At 37.8% G+C, this 16,843-nt stretch overlaps 1 protein-coding gene across 1 annotated transcript in view; it reads right to left on the reverse strand.

Moving 5' to 3' along the window:
* Positions 1-15,006: 15,006 nt before the first annotated feature.
* LOC112127075 overlaps positions 15,007-16,843 on the reverse strand; it is a 234,897-nt gene continuing 233,060 nt past the window's right edge. Inside the window, exon 3 of the mRNA XM_024227398.1 lies at positions 15,007-15,214. Within this exon, the coding sequence (XP_024083166.1) occupies positions 15,066-15,214 (149 nt within the window). The 3' untranslated portion in view covers positions 15,007-15,065. The remainder of the gene's footprint in view (positions 15,215-16,843) is intronic.

Raw genomic sequence — 16,843 nt, forward strand, 5'->3', positions numbered from 1 at the left:
TCTCTCTCTCTCTCTCTCTCTCTCTCTCTCTCTCTCTCGCTTTGTGTGACTGTCTCTTTTCCTCTCGCTTTGTCTGTCCGTCTCTCTCTCTCTCTCTCTCTCTCTCTCTCTCCCTTTGCTCTATTTCTATGTCTCTCTCTTCCTCTCGCTTTGTGCGTCTCTCTCTCTCTCTCTCTCTTCCTTTGGCTTTGCCTATCCTCTCTCTCTCTCTCTCTCTCTCTCTCTGTCTCTCTCTCTCTCTGGCTCTCTCTGTCTCTCTCTCTCTCTTTTTTCTTTCTCTCTCTCCTCCTCCTCCTCCTCTTGCTTTGTTTGTCTGTCTGTCTCTCTTTCGCTTTGCTCTCTTTCTATGTCTCTCTCTCATCCTCTTTATTTCACTGCCTATATTTTTATGTATCAATCAATACATTCGTCCATTTACCTATCTTTCACTTGTTCTTTTACCTTTCAGCCTTCTCTTTCTCTGTGCGAAAGAGACCTCTATCCAACTATCTACTACATCTCTCAAACCCCTCCTCACACCCACTGTCTGTCTGTCTGTGTCTTTCTCTCTCTCTCTCTCTCACTCACTATTTATCTATCTATCTATCAATCTTGCTTTGCTCCTCCTTTCTATGTTTCTCTCTCTCAAAAATGGCGAATTGAATGACAATTACATTCTCCAACCTATAACAATATTTTTAAAAACGTGGAGCTTATCTCAAAGGATAAGCTAATCCCCAACCGCTGGCTCGGGCAGTGCCAGCTGAACTACGAAAGGACGAGGAAGGACTCTCTCTCAATTTTGAAGGCACCTGCTTTTTTTTGTGTAAATGGCAAGGAGAGTGCGTATGTCATAGATCACATATTTTATTTTTTCAAATCTAAATACACTTTTTTTTTTAAGGCTTTGTTATAATTTATTTGGATCAGGTCCCAATTTTTGTCTTTTCCGCCTAATTTAATTGAGTTTGTGGCACAAATATTTTTTCTTATTTTTATTTTACACTCGCAAGGAAACGAGTTTGCATCGAGTGAAGGGGATTCACGATAACACGTTATAAAGCTCACCATTCTCTTGGAGACAAGCCCTCCTGATGACCAAAAGTCTCGAAAGACTTCTATTTCAACGCTTAACATCCAGCTTAGATCTAAATAAAATCATCCCTACAAGGTTTTACAGTGGTACCACTGAAGTAAAATATTTTAGTTCAGTGGTACCAAACTAAAATATTTTCAAAATACTCAGAGGATGGCGTGGAGTGCATTGTGGGAGTAGCCCTGGTTTTGTGTATTCCTATTTTAAAGTACGGAACACATGGATAAGTAATAAATATGGTTTGATGTTCCTCGCCTCCTTGCATCATAAATCTGCAAAATTACATATCACCATATATAAATCTATTCTTGTTATATTTGAAATTTTTTACAATTCATTGACAGGTGCAATATCAGAAGCCATTTCAGTTGTACATCCAATAAAATTTATGTTTGTTATGTTTCGAATCTGTGACTCGTTTAACACGCCTGATGCATTTCCGATGGGTTAAATTGAATCGTAATCATTTTTTAACGGGATAATCTACCCGATTGGATTGAAACTCTTGTTTATACGCTGGAAGGATCCAATTTTCACGGTAGTTCATTGAAACAGACGAGAAATCATGGACGATTCTTAAGCTCGCGCCGGCTGTAAATTGAGCCATTAACGGGGGTCTCACCTATCAACAATAATTGTATAATGGCCGTAATATTTCACTTAATATGCAAAGGTGATCAATTCCATTAACCCTCGGATGATTTCATCCATAAATTACCGAGCCGTAATACCTTTCATTGGTTGCAATATAAGTTGTTTACTGTAAACTAACAGAGCATCAATCACTCGCGTTATTAACTCGGTGAGCTCAAAACAATTCCTACTTTCCTTAATAAATACAAACAACTGTCTCTTATTTTTTCAAAATACAAACGGTCTATCCTTTGAAATTTAAGAAAATAACTTATAAAATAAATCTTTATGTAAGGTATTGGTTGAGATAAAAAAGTCAGGGTCACGAGGGAGATTCGAACCCACGACCTTTGGCTAAATTCGCCGCTGCTCTACCGCTTGAGCTATCGTGACTTCGATCCACTCTGACACTAACTTCCCATCTCAACCCAACCTTTCGAATTTTCCCTCCTTTTTGACATTTTTCAAGGTCATGATTGCTCAAGTGGTACAGGAGCGGCGTATTGAGCCGTGGGTTCGAATCCTACTCGTGACACTGACTTTTTATCTCACGCAATGCCTTATACAAAGATTAATTAATTGTAAGATGTTATTTGGTCAATCAGACCACGAAATCTAATGAATTCTATAATCTAAAATTTTCCGCCAGAAATGTTATTACACATTATTACATTATACTCATCTATCCATGTGTTGGTGTGTCTGATACCTTTCGGCATTTCCGCCCTCTTCAGTGGTTGGTCTCTGTGTTATTTAGTTACGTATTTTTTGTTAATGTGAGTTATACCAGCGTGAATATGACGATGAGGGGGGGGGGGTCCTAGACGTTTGGGTCTTTGAACGCAGAAATTTATCTATAGCCAGTTTTATTATGTCTAATGTAAAAGTCGACCAATTTTAAGTACTGAAGATGGGCAAATGCCGAAACTATAACAGGGTGAAAAAGCAAGAATGTCTCTTTCTATTTCTTTCTATTAGTCTCTTCTCTCGCCGTCTCCTTCTTACTCTCTGTCTGTCAGTCTCTCTCTCTCTCTCTCTCTCTCTCTCTCTCTCTCTCTCACAAATCATCTCTTATCTAGTTATGTTTGATGTCTTAAATTTAATTTCTTTTGTTGTTTTATCTTGTTTTAGTTTTTAATATAACTATTTAGTGAGTCAAGTTTTATTTATAGATTTCTATTGATGATTTATAATTCATAATTTGTACTGGATTGTAATGAAAAGGATTTTAGTTCATTTATTTTATTACTAATTTGATTTTTAACTGCTCAATTATTGTATAAATGGAACATATTGAGCACAAAAATGAGGTTATTCGATGTAATTATTGTTTAATAAATTAGAAGAAGGTTGAACATAGAAATATAAAGAAAAAAGAATGGTCCTTGAGACTAAAACTGTTGTGATTGATAAATAAAGCGTTCATCATCATCTTTCTTTCTCTATTAAACTCTCTCTCTCTCTCTCTTTCTTTCTCCCTCTCTTTCACTGCCTCATTTTCTCTCTCTCTCTCTCCCTCTCTCAAATCATCTCTTATCTAGTTCTGATTGATGTCTTAAATTTAACTTCTTTTGTTGTTTTATCTTGTTTTAGTTTTTAATATATCTATTTAGTGAGTAAAGTTTTATTTCTAGATTTCTATTGGTGATTTATAATTCATTATTTGTACAGGATTGTAATGAAAAGGATTTTAGTTCACTTATATTATTTTATTACTAATTTGCTTTTTAACTGCTCAATTATTATATAAATGGAACATATTGACCACAAAAATAAGGTTATTCGATGTAATNATAAGAGATGTCTCTCTGTTGTTGTTCTATATATATATATATATTTTTTTTTTTTTTTAAATTGTTTAAACATATATCCTGTTCTATGTTAGTTCAATCTCGTGCAGTTTTGATAGCAACATGTTATAACTGCTCTCTTTCTTTTTCTATTTAACTCTTTGTTACTCTCTTTTTTTTACTTTCATCATTCTATCAAGTTATCTCAATACTTTTATTTCTATAGGCCAACTTTTCGAAAAATAAATTTTCTTTAACAAAGCTACTAATTAAGCTAATAATTTTTTTAAATTATTATGTATAATTAGTATTGCTTATAGAAAAGATTAATTTATTTGGAAAAGGGTGTAATTTGAGCGGATTTTTACCTTGTCCTGCGGATTGAAATTTAACTTGTTAAAAATTTCAATATGTATTGTTCTATCGAGTATTTCGACATAACCATTTACATAATATTTTTCACCGGTAAAAGAAGTAAAACCGGGGGTATATTTTTAACTTGGCTTTGTCCGACTACGTTACATCAGTCTAAAGGCCGAAAATCCGATATCTAATCTTGAAAGTTAATTAGCTGATAACAAACACACCGGGATCGGATTGTATCAGATTTCCGTATCCTAGGATCAGCCTTCTCGATATCAAATGCCAATCTGCCCACCCCTTTCTTCAGTTCCAGCTGGTTATAACACGATATTCAATGAACAAAAGGGTTGTGACCTTTTGCATCAGAAATCTCTATATTTTTATTGATCCAGTCCACGGACAGAATGGAAACTAAACCGTCAACCCTTTCACTAAATACAAATCGTCCCGGTTTGATCACTTTGAAATTATCATGTGATCAGTATTTAACATACTCAGGTATTTCATATTTATCACAACCATTGTACAACGCTATGAGAAAATATAAAATACATTATAATTTTCAATCTGGATGATCAAAAGGTTATCTTTTAATTTCGTTTGCCAATTTTAATCCTTACGAAATTGTTATTTTATGTCTGCCTTAAAAATATAAATCATAAACATTGCTCTCTCTCACTCTCTCTCTCTCTCTATCTATCTCTATCTCTCTCTCTCTCTCCCTCTCTTTCACTTTCTCTCTCTCTCACTCTCTCTCTCTTTCTCTGTCTCTCTCTCTCTTTCTCTCACTCTCTTTCTTTCTCTCTATCTATCTATCGGCTTCATTTATCAATATATCTTGTTACCTTCCACTTGCTGAGTCTATCTTATTTTCTATGGCTTTTTATTTTTGAGCTTGGCTTTATTTTTGATTTTCAGTCTGCATGGTTCTCTCTGCCAATGGTGATCGAGCTATTATACTCTTCTAGTTCTAAATAAATGTTCAGTGCAATCTCTGTCTACCCTGTATCACGCTCTCTCTCTCTCTCTCTCTCATTTATTATTTATGAACTTTCTTCTTAGTCTCAGTTGCTTATGCTACTATTTAATTATTTCATTTTTCTGTCTTACTCTCTGATAGTTTGTTTTTCCATCACTCTCTCACTTTTTTCTCTCATTCTCTCTTTTTATCATTTTAAATCAATTTATCTTGTTATCTCTTAGATGCTTACCCAACTTTTTTATTATATTCTGTCTTATATTTCTTGCGTTGTGTATTTTTGACTTCCCTACCCCTCTCTTTTTCTCCCCAACTCTCTCACTGTCTCTCCCATTTCTTTCTTTTTGTTATTTTTCATTTAACAATTTATCTTGTTATCCTCACTTCTTCACTCTATTATTTTTGTGTTTTAATTTCTTTGATTTTCTGTCTTTCTGTTTGTATTTTCCGTCTTTTCTTTCTCTGTTTTTCTCTTTCTTTCCCGCTCTCCCTCTCACTCTCTCTCTCTCTCTCTCTCTCTCTCTCTCTCTATCTATCTCCCATTTCTTTCTTTTTGTTATTTTTCATTTAACAATTTATCTTGTTATTCTCACTTCCTCACTCTATTAGTTTTGTATCCTAATTTCATTGATTTTCTGCCTTTCTGTCTGATTGTTTATATTTCCATCTCTTTCTTTTACATTTTGTCTCTTTCTCCCATCTCTTTCTTTTTTGTTATTTTTCCTTCATTAATTTATCTTGTCCTTTTTAATTCCTCACTCTATTATTTTTGTTTACTAATTTTTTTTATTTTTCTTCTCTCTTTTTCTCTGTCTGTTTATCTCTTTCTACCTACCTCTCTCTCTCTCTCTCTCTCTCTCTCTCTCTCTCTCTCTCTCTCTCTCTCTCTCTCTCTTTCATTCTCTGTCTTTCCGTTGCATTATTGTTTACTTTTCTCTGGTTTTTCTGTCTGACTGTTTTTGTCTCTCTATATTTATTGTTTATATGTAAATATCTTTACTATGTCGTTGCGCATGTAATTTTTTCAATAATTTAGTAATTGCAGTATGGTCGAAAGTGAGTCAAGTTGATGTTATAAAAATTTGAATTTTATAAGAAAAAAAGATAATCGTCTTAATTTTTATGCAATTTATATTTATATTTTTTCTAGAGTGATGAAAATAACCAGTGGAGTTTATTCAAAATTCAAAGTATGTCATTAGATTGCCTATCATTAGTAATGTAGGAAGTACTCCTATATGAGCGTACATACCCTGTAATGATGTCATTTTTAAATTACCGCGTTAAAATTGGATATTCTGAAACTGGTCTTGTAATAACACGGATAGATATAAAACCGAAAAGAGGCCAAGAGGCACGTTGGAGTAGATTGGAAAAATTATACTCCAAGCCGGTTTATCCGATATGGCAGGGTTCGGAAATAATAATTTACAGGAATAAGGCCAGTATTGAAATCTATCACAGTGGACGTCGAGAGGTTATTGATTAAACTCGAGAAAACACTAAACTCGTCTCCTCTCGATAAAGTTAAGGGCTTAACTTATTAATAAAATTGGATGGCCTTTCCTTAATTGAATGTACAAGAACTCGCCGATTTTAATAAAAATCAATTTGTAGTTAATTTAAAAGGATTCGATTTGAGAGATGAAAGATGGAATTCGGTTTAGCGGAAGCGAGGTCGAAGATTTGCCTGTTTTACTTTACGTGACTCGAAATGACACAGGCTCTGGAAAACTCGTAAAGTGAAATTCCCAAATGAAGTTCTGTGCGCGGGGCCGAGGTATAAAGCGGACCAATTTCACTTTTACTCGCTCGTAAACCTACAACAATGACTCTATTGTTAAAGCCGTGTATTTGTCTGGCGAGAATGTCCTACCCTTCCCAACTAATAACAAGTGTTACAGGGATATTGCTTGACGCCTACTCACCTCCGTCCAACCCCGGATCATAAACCCCGTCAGAGTTATACGCTCATCGTCATGGCACTCCTATCTCTAAGTCCTGACAGCTTGATGAATCATAAGAAATATTGACGTTTGGAGTAATTATAACGGAGGGGTGCAGTCATCCCTCCATCAGAATGGGCAGAGTCAGCAGTCTCAGGGGGTAAACTTAACTCGCTTTCTTTCTAGTAACCTCTTAATAATAGAAACGGTGTCGTCTATCCATCAGCATGATTACAAACAGCAAAATAAAAATAAAATCATAAACCAGAACTTGAAAAATGGACCAAATCAATAATACTGACTGCTCATGTTTAATAATAAAACCTTGGCCAAAAAAGCGTTTGCTTAGCCGTAAAATGTCAAGAAAATAGAGGGTATTTTTATCAGCCTTTCAAAGTTAAAACTGAAGTCAAGCAATTCGTAGAACTTGTCCTCTTCTGTAGTCTCTCCTATAGCTCATTTTTATGCATTCATGTCCTTGAACGGGTCAGTTATGCTTTGGGCATATCGTGTGACTTCAAAGATGACCAGTACCACCTTGCGAGTAAAAGGATTTCAATCTTATCTCCACTGCGATCTAGAAGATAGAAACTTTATCGTACCTTGAACTGTGCTCTTTTTCTCACCAAAACTAAGCACCTCATAGTCTCTTAGCGTACTTCTTTTTACGAAGTATATGACCCAATATTTCTGGGGGTTTCTTAGCCTTGGGTGTTTGTCTAGGCTAGTCTTTGTGTGAGAGAATTCCTTAGACAGGTGCTTTGTCTAGTTCTTGGTATAGTGCTATTCTGTGAGAGGTGAGATAGAAAAAGAGAGAGAGTCCTTAGGTTGGTGCTTTTGACTAGTGTCTAATCTGCATACGTGGCAGTCAGTTTTCTGTCTTTTCCGTGTTTTTGGCCACTTCAGATCCATATACACCAAGTACCTGACCGCGGTGTATAACCAATATTACAAACTACTGATTATACCCAGTTTTTCCGACATAATCTCTGGCCTATGGTTGATACTGCCTTGGCCTTGTGTAGTACGTTTCTCATATGACCTCATCTTCATCTTTTGGTCGATTGTTTAGAGAAGTTGTTATTTTTGTATACTGGGTTCGTTTAGGCTTAACTTACTTTTTCTTGAAAAGGGCATGGACGTTGTTTTCTTTGTCGGACCCTAGGCCTACAATAACAATAACATTGCACAATATTTTTATTGTGCAATAGAATTGAATGAAATCTTGACCCCCAAATTATAACGCAATATACTGCTCAAAAGCGTCAATGTAAGACCTAGAGTTGAAAGATGTCAGACCAAGATTTGGCTGCAGCTATTGTGCAGGCGCTTAAATGTAAAAAACGAAAACGCCGCCGAGAGAAACAGTGGTTCAAGAAAAAGCCAAAATATACTCATGGATTTCTCTTATTAAGACTTGGCGTTAAATGAGGTAAAGAACTTCAAGAATTTCTTTAGTTTGAATTTGACAAAGTTTCAAGAGTTATTGGACTTTTAATATTAAGCTATACCACCTTTTCTACGGATACCAGTTACATTACGATATCTAGCTAAATATTGCGCAATATTAACCCAAAAGGTGCAATCAAAACATACCTTGCAAAAAAAATAAAACTCGCTCAAATTTTTATTCAGTCATTGAGCAAATCCAGTACGAATGGCAATGGTAATGGCAAGGGAACTAGGAAGCGTGGTATGTGCTCCACAGGCACTGCAGCCTTCTGGCTTATTGTACGTTCTAGTTCCCTAAGTTCAGTGCAATAGACACAATCTTTCTTCTTAGAACTATTGCTGCTACAATTTGATTCCCTAAGTTTTATTCGCATGTTATACCCAGATTCTTTTTCGCAGCATTAGTGTGTTGGAAAGGTCTAGGAAATAAAGGGAATAGTAATAAATTAAGGTCATTTCAACGACTAGGTTGTTTGATGATGTCAGGAGCATTTTCAACTACACCCACCCTAGCACTTGAAATCATAACCAATACCACACCACTTCACATTGAGGTTAAGAGCAGAGCACTAATCAGCTGCTACAGATTAATTAGCGAGGGCAGCTGGAATCATAAGTGCAATAACATAGGTCACTCGAAAATCTCTCAACTATTGAGTAAGGTTAACGGTCAATTATTAAGCGTTAGTGATAAAAAGATTAAAACCCCTTCGGGGAAAAAGCACTTTCAGGTAGTCACCCCTTGTTATTACAATTATAGGATGATGACCATCGTAACATAGACTGCTACACAGATGGTTCACTTATCAAAGGTAGAGGGAGTGGTGCAGGAATCCACATACCAAAATTAGGAATCAGCATCTCCTCCCCTCTTGGCAATAACACCTCCGTTTTTCAGGCGGAAATCTGGGCCATCAATGTCTACTTATGGAAAATAAAATTATGGGAAAAGATATTAAAATCTTTTCTGACAGTCAGGCTAGTCTTAGGGCATTACAAAAAGATTTGTCAACCTCACGACTGGTGGAGGAAACTAGAGATCTTATCAATAGGATCTCTTTCAGGTTTGAGAATAAGGTGACACTTATTTGGATACCAGCACATAAAGGACACCATGGCAATGAAAAGGCGATGGCCTAGCTAAAGAAGGTTCTAATAGTGCGTCGGGCCACAACCGGTATTACCTCACTCTATTAGCACAGCGAAAGAGAGTATCAATAACTGGGGCATGAAACAATTCCTTAGGGAGTGGAATTTATCCCCCGGACAGAGGCATTCGAAAGAGTTTGTTAAGGCGATCAAACCAGCTGAATCGAAATGGCTATTCTCTTTCTCAAGGAAGGGAATTAGGAGGCTGATAGGTATTCTGATGGGCCACTGTCCACTGAGAAGACACCTCTTCGTAATGGGTATCCTACCAGATCCCTTTTGCCTCTTCTGCGAAATAAAAGAAGAAACGGCAAAGCACTACCTCGCAGAATGTGATAGGTATGCTAGGTCTAGATATGAAATCTTTGAAGGACAGGTCATCACCAAATCACTCCCCGAGATAAAATGGTCCAAAATCTTGGGGTTTGTGAACAAGTTCAAGAGGTTTATGCAAGACACGTGAGCCGACCAAGTCCCGGACCTTTTAGGGACGGGGTACGAGTCTACCCACGCATTTAACCCCTCGGGTCTTGGTCGCCCACCGTGCATAATATATATATATATATATATATATATATTCGCATATTAGGTTAAATCTCCATTGAGCTGTTGCTTCGCATTCAAAAATTATATGGGTGGTATGTTTCCTCCTCCTCATTGCATAAGCTGCGGATGGGATCATCGTTGTATGTGCCCATGTTGTGTAGATGTGTAAATCCAATACTAATTCTAAACGGTTAGAAATATTGCGCAATATAATTGATCGTCTAGGGCTCGCCTCAGGGTCACTATTTAAAGTCTTCAAATTTTACACTTTTAGAATATGAAAATTTAATAAATATATTTTTGTCAATTATGAAATATCTGTATATATCAGAAGCCTCCTCAAATCTCCCCCCCCCCATTACTCCTTCCAACTATGAACAACTAGCCTATTTCCTTCTGCTCCACTAGTAAAAACACGAAGGAAGCTTAGACCCAAAACTTTTCCTGGAAACCACACATCTCCCAAATTTCCCGTCGCTGCATTGTCATCCCTCATTCAATTCCGCAGGTCTCTACCACTCGTAACAGGTCTCTACCCCTCACCAACATCTTACCCCACTTCGACTACAGCTTGGACTTACAGGTGGACTTTCGGAAGAGCAATAAAAGCGACTAAAAAGTGAACTGTTTTGCCAGATTTATTCGGCACCACCCAAACCGAATGTCCAGTCTCACACCTGTATTCAGCTCTAATCTGGCTTTATCCCTCCTTCCGTAGGAAATACTTCCTAGCCAAATTCCATCTCACCGACCTCACTATATTTTCCAGCTAATTCAATGCAAATCTTCTATCCATTCTTAATTCCAGTAAATCTTTCCTGTATAAACACCTCATCTCCCTCCAAACAGAACGGACACAGTTTGTTAGTAAGTTATTATTAGGTCCTTTTACTACATAAGAAAGTATGATCCCTTTCTTTTCTCTACTTTTTAAGTTAAAAGTGTGTGATTATGATCGCACAAAACATCTTCTTCTCTCTCTCTCTCTCTCTCTCCCCCCTCTCTTTCTCTCGCTCTAATTATACTTTACTTGATCCAAATTCATCTTTCTTTATAAGAGCATTGTCCCAAAACGCACTGAATTATTTAATCAAAGAAAACAAATGTAAAAATATTCTAGACTGGTTTTATCGAATCGATAGGAATTAGAAACAAAAAAAGGTAAGACCGGAGATTTAGGTTTGCCAGGGGAAAGATCAAGAGAAAAGAACAAAGATTTTACAACTCCTCATCCGAATATTACTCCTCCACCGGATTCTTTTCTCTTATTTTTCTTTTGTGTTTCGTTTTGTATTTCCATTTCCAACGGGCGTCTAATTACGACCGGGCATCAACTCCTTTTCTTTTATTTATTTTTTTAATTAGCCGAAGTGGGATCGTTCTCGGTTACGAGAAGATTTGGTCGGTTTCTTGTTAAAAATTTTGACCAAAGTTTTTGCAGCGTGCTAAGCGATCACAGAAGTATTTTCAAATTTATAAAACGACTATTGGAGCTGTTTTATTTTTTAAGTCCATCACAGTACTGACTGAAGTGAGGAAAAAAAGCGCTTACATCCGGGCTGGGATAAATAATTATAATAAAAACTTAGGAGTTGATATGAAATATATGCTACTAAAGTAAAATTCGTGTATGTTTAAATTAGGCTTTTGGATTTGAATTCCCTACAGCTTAGAAGCACTCGAATTCGAATGTTCCCTAAGCCAAAAAAGCCAACACATTGTACTACTTCATACAGGCCAATAAGTCTACTACCTACTTTGCGTAAAATTTTAGAAAACTCCTACTGAAAAGAATTCTTCCGATTCTAAATTCTCAAAACATAATCCCAGACCATCAATTTGGTTTTCGAAACCGCCACTCAACTGTCAGCAGTGCCACCGCATGGTAGACATTATTTCATCCTCCCTTGAGATGGGACAGTACTGTTCCGGAGCCTTTCTTGGCGTAAGCNATAATGACACACGTATCAATTGAACAAACAATATTATTGTAACATTGGAGTAATACCAATGGGTGTTTTCTCCACTCTTGGTTTTAATTTTGTTTTGTTTCAATTACCTTGCTCACAGTTACTTATTACCTACTTTAAGGTAGTTGTAATGTACTACAAATTATTATTTTTTAAATTGATTTGAATTTATACATTACTTGCAGGCCTCGGGTGTTGACAGCCCGGGGTCAGACCTCGGACATATCCGTAAAGCCACCGAAGTTGGGCTCCGGTTGCTGTCAGCAGCGAGGTCAATTCAGTACCCAACTCCAGCTCCAAAAACAAACCCATGCATATTCTCAATCACAATTCTTCATACTTTTTCTTATTTACACACAACTCACTCAGGGTGGTGAAATACTTGATATTGTTATTAATTTAGAGTCGATGGGTTACTCAATATTCCACCATCGACCCTGTCACACCACACATTCAACCTAATGCATACATTCTCTCTAATAAATACTTTCACTCTTAACACGCGCTAGGGACACAAAACTATCAGTACTATATACAATAAAAACAACCTTTTCATCGAAAAATCAGATAGAGACTCAGATACTCGCTGCAGTGCTCAAAGCACGGTTCCCAAGTTGGGTGGCCTACGCGTTTTCTATATGGAGCCACCCTCCAACGAGAGGGAACATATCGAGCAATCTTTCTCCTCTTGGCGGACACCTAGGCAAAAGTAAGTATCCATATTTCAACCTCGCATGGCCTATTCTCAGTCGGGATAGGATGACTCTTATTGCACGGGTCAGATACTCCGAGGTACTATAATCAGTGCACATGGCCTACCCGGTCCACCGACGTGGACACTTACTTTTAATCATGTTTTACTGCGTTTTTTAGCGTCAGAGTTCCCGGATCAAGGTGGTTATGTCCGGAAGTTGAAACGTCCCGGTCTATCCCGTCTCGTCCGCCTTTTCTATACCTACAGACCTATCTGCCAGGCAACAACTACAATAAAACAACAGTTCCTCGAAAAATCGGTATAGAGACTCAGATACTCGCTGCCGAGCTCAAGCACGATTCCCAAATCGGATGGCCTAAACGTTCTCTAAATGGAGCCACCCTTCAACTAGATGGAACATATAGAGCAATCTTTCTCCTCTTGGCGGACACCTACACCAGACTTGGTTAAAAAGTAAGTATCCAAGTATCCAAAAGTATATGTCTATCTCGCATGGCCTATTCTCAATCGGGAGAGGATGACCCTTCTTCCCCACGTCAGATATTCCGAGGTACTGTAGACAGTGCTCGTGATATGCAAGTGCTTTGCCTACCCATACATATTGCTTTTATTTGCGTCAGAGTTCCCGGATCGCGGTGGTTATGTCCGAAGGTTGGGACGTCCCGGCTATGCCGTCTCATCCGTCTTTTCTACACCTACATACCGACCTATATGTCCAGGGAAGAACTACCGTTTTACCAAGACCTACCAGTTCATGTCGATGGGATATTCAACATTCAGCCATCGGCCCTCTCACGCTACACATTCACTCTCAACACACAGGGACACAAAACAATAGTACAATAAAACAACAGCTCCTCGAAAAATCGGGATAGAGACTCAGATACTCGATGCCGAGCTCAAGCACGATTCACAGATCAGGTAGCCGCATTCTCTATATAGAGGCACCCTTCAACTAGATGGAACATATCAAGCAATCGTTCTCCTCTTGGCGGACACCTACATCGAATTTGGTTCAAAAGTAAGTATCCATCCAGTATCCAACCTCGCATGGCCTATTCTCAATGGGGAGAGGATGACCCTTCTTTTACACATCAGATACTCCGAGGTACTATAGACAGTGCTCGTGGTCTAGCCGACTCGTCCGCCTTTTCTGTACCTGCAGACCTATGTGTCCAGGCAAGTACCGTTTTACCAAGACGTTCCAGTTCATGGTATCTCTCCAACAAGAAGGCGAACCTGTCGCGTACCACCTCACACGCGTGCCAATTCGCAAGCAATTCAGCCTTGAAAAACTCTTCAATGCGGAGCGATCATGAAATGCACGCACCCTCGCAATGCGCGCAAAAAAGTTATATTAATTAGATTTTCACCTTTGATTTAAAATATGATTTGGCAAAAATTAGCCGCATTGGTCAAGTCATGAAAGCTCTCTTTAGTTACACGGGTAAAAGTTGTACTATTAGTTTATTAAAGTTCATTACCCTTGGGAATTAAATCAAGAAGCCAAGATCGTAAACATTCCGACCCCCAATGATTAGCAGGCGTAAAAAAGTTTTAATGGCTTTCCAAATAAAACGGAAATCGTTAAACTGGGGCAATTTATAAAGACCCAGGGATTCTCGGTTCTGAATTTATTCAGGGTGGTTCATTTTCCTAACATGACTACAAAGAAATTAAATATTGTAACAATATATATTTTAATATAAGAAAAAAGTGTTGTGTTTAGTGAACGTTAGCCAATGGTTGTTCGGAGATCTTGAGATGCGGTCTGGTGTGACGTAGGTTTTAGAAAAACACTTTCTTTCCGTTTCGACCTTTATTGAGATCATCTTCAGGGACTGGGGCTTATAAACATTGTTTAAATTTTACAAATTCATGTAGGAGGTAAAATTTATACAATTCTAGAAAATTTTAGATAAAAAAATGAATTTATACAATGCTAGACAATTAAAAAAAAATGAATTTATACAATGCTTTTTATAATCTAAAATTTTCTAGCAATGTATAAATTCTTTTTTTTAATCTAAAATTGTCTAGCATTGTATAAATTCATTTTTTTTAATCTAAAATTTTCTAGCATTGTATAAATTCATTTTTTAAATCTAAAATATTGTAGGATTTTATAAATTCTTTTTTTTATCTAAAATTTTCTAGCAATGGATAAATTCATTTTTTCACCTCCTATATGTGTTTGTAATATTTAAACAATGTTTATAATTCCCAGGCTCTGAAGATGATCTCACTAAAGATCGAAACGTTGGCACGATAAAGAAAATGTTTTTCTAAAACCTACGTCACATCAGACCGCATTAATATAATAATGCGCATAACTATAATAATAACGCAATAATCATAATTAAAAAATAAAGAAAAAATCTACCTACCTAGTTTTCTCCGATTCCCTCAGCGCGGTTACTGCTGTCTGAGACAGTTTCTCGACCATCTCATTGTGCTCTTGCTGGAGAAATACCATGAATTTGATCTCGACAAAACGGTGGTTGTTGTCTGGATACCCGCACATATACCTCTGGAGAGTAAGGAAAAGGTCGGACGAGGTCGACCGGGACGCCGGCCATGACCTGAACCTCAGGCGCTAAAAACAAAACAAAAAACACGATTAAAAGATTGTGGCAGTGTCGGTGGGATCAAGAACACTGTCTATTAGCCCTCGGAAAATCTGACTCCCGATTAAAGATAAGCCATGTGAGGTTGACAAACGGACACTTTCTTTTGTGAGAAATATGTGCACCTCCATGAAAAAAGAGTATAGGAATGCCACCTAATATGAGAATCGCATCAAGGCAGCGAGTATCTGTTCCCAATTTCCGATTTTTGGAGGAATCAGGGTTGTTTTATTGTATATAGCGCTGATCGTTCTGTATACCTAGCATGTGTTGAGAGTGAATGTGTTGATTGGGCCGATGGGGAATACTGAGTACCCTGTCGACCATCAATTAGGTTAGTTGTTAATAGGTTTAAAGAGTGATGGAGGAATTCCAAGTACTCCACTACCCTGTGTGACTGGTTCGTAAATAAGAAAGAATATGATGAAGAGTGAGTGAGAGTATGCATGGGTCTATTTTTAGGAATGGCATGCGTTGGGTGCTGAAATGACCAGCTGTTGACAGCACCCGGAGACCACCCTCGGCATCTGGACGGATAAGACCGAAGTCTAACCCCGGACTACCAACACCCGAGGAATGTGATTCTCAAGGCCTGCTGGAATTATTGTTAATAACAAAAGCTGGATTGCAACCTATGCGGATTAGGCTTATATATACATAACTGGGCGCACACTAGATCGGTGGCGAGGCGGCGGCGTGTAGCCGGAGGAAGTTGCCATTCTTCTGGAACCCGGCTCCGTGCCGCGCTACCAGCCTAGTGTGCGCCCAGCTATGTATATATAAGCCTAATTCCGCACAGGTTGCAGTCCATTCGCGGTCGGAAATTGTTGAGTTCGTGTATATTCGGCTTCCTTCGGACGCCATATTGTGACGTGGGGACTCCTGGAAATGCAAAATCAACATTAACCACAGCGCTCAAGGTTTTACGTTGAGTTCAACGCATTGTCTTCTTTGACTTGTGAAGTATTTTAATAAGGTTTTAAATCGGTCGTTGCACTCAAGGACAGACAGAAGTTCGTCAATGAAAAGGGAAAACAATATAGGGCGGAAGAGACACCCTTTCGTCACTCCACTACACTCAGGAAAAATTCAGATATTCCATCCTTACCCCAAAGCAAAGAGCATGCAAGGAGTAAGAGGAAGAAACCAACTGAGAATATAATATAATTTATACTTCATGCTAACAGAAGATAATAACGTTTTTAACCATATTTTCATGATCTATGGATAAGTATAAGATAAAATTAAATATTGACCTGTTAAATATGATTTTCATCTGTCTGTCGGTTTGTTGAAAGACCAATGTCAACAGTAAGTGGGAACTTGTAACGTTAAGCCGTAAAGTAGTGTTTTCCAATTTACCCCCAGTTGGTAAATTAATATAAAAGGAGTGGGAATCGCGGTTGAAATTTCAATGTTGGCCGAAAATAAAAACCGAAATCAATTGATTGGTTGGGGCCCGGTGAAAAACAATTTCCCCGGGGTAAACGACAGGGCCAGGTTTTAATTCAAGCCCGAGAGGGAAAACTGCCGCCGGCCGGCTCATAAAGCGGCTGATGAAATCAGCGGAGGGCAGTGTTTAGGGGCGGGAGGGTATT

The sequence above is a fragment of the Cimex lectularius genome, unplaced genomic scaffold, assembly GCF_000648675.2.
Source record: "Cimex lectularius strain Harlan isolate CLEC.00 unplaced genomic scaffold, Clec_2.1 scaffold206, whole genome shotgun sequence".
Lineage (NCBI taxonomy): Eukaryota > Metazoa > Arthropoda > Insecta > Hemiptera > Cimicidae > Cimex > Cimex lectularius.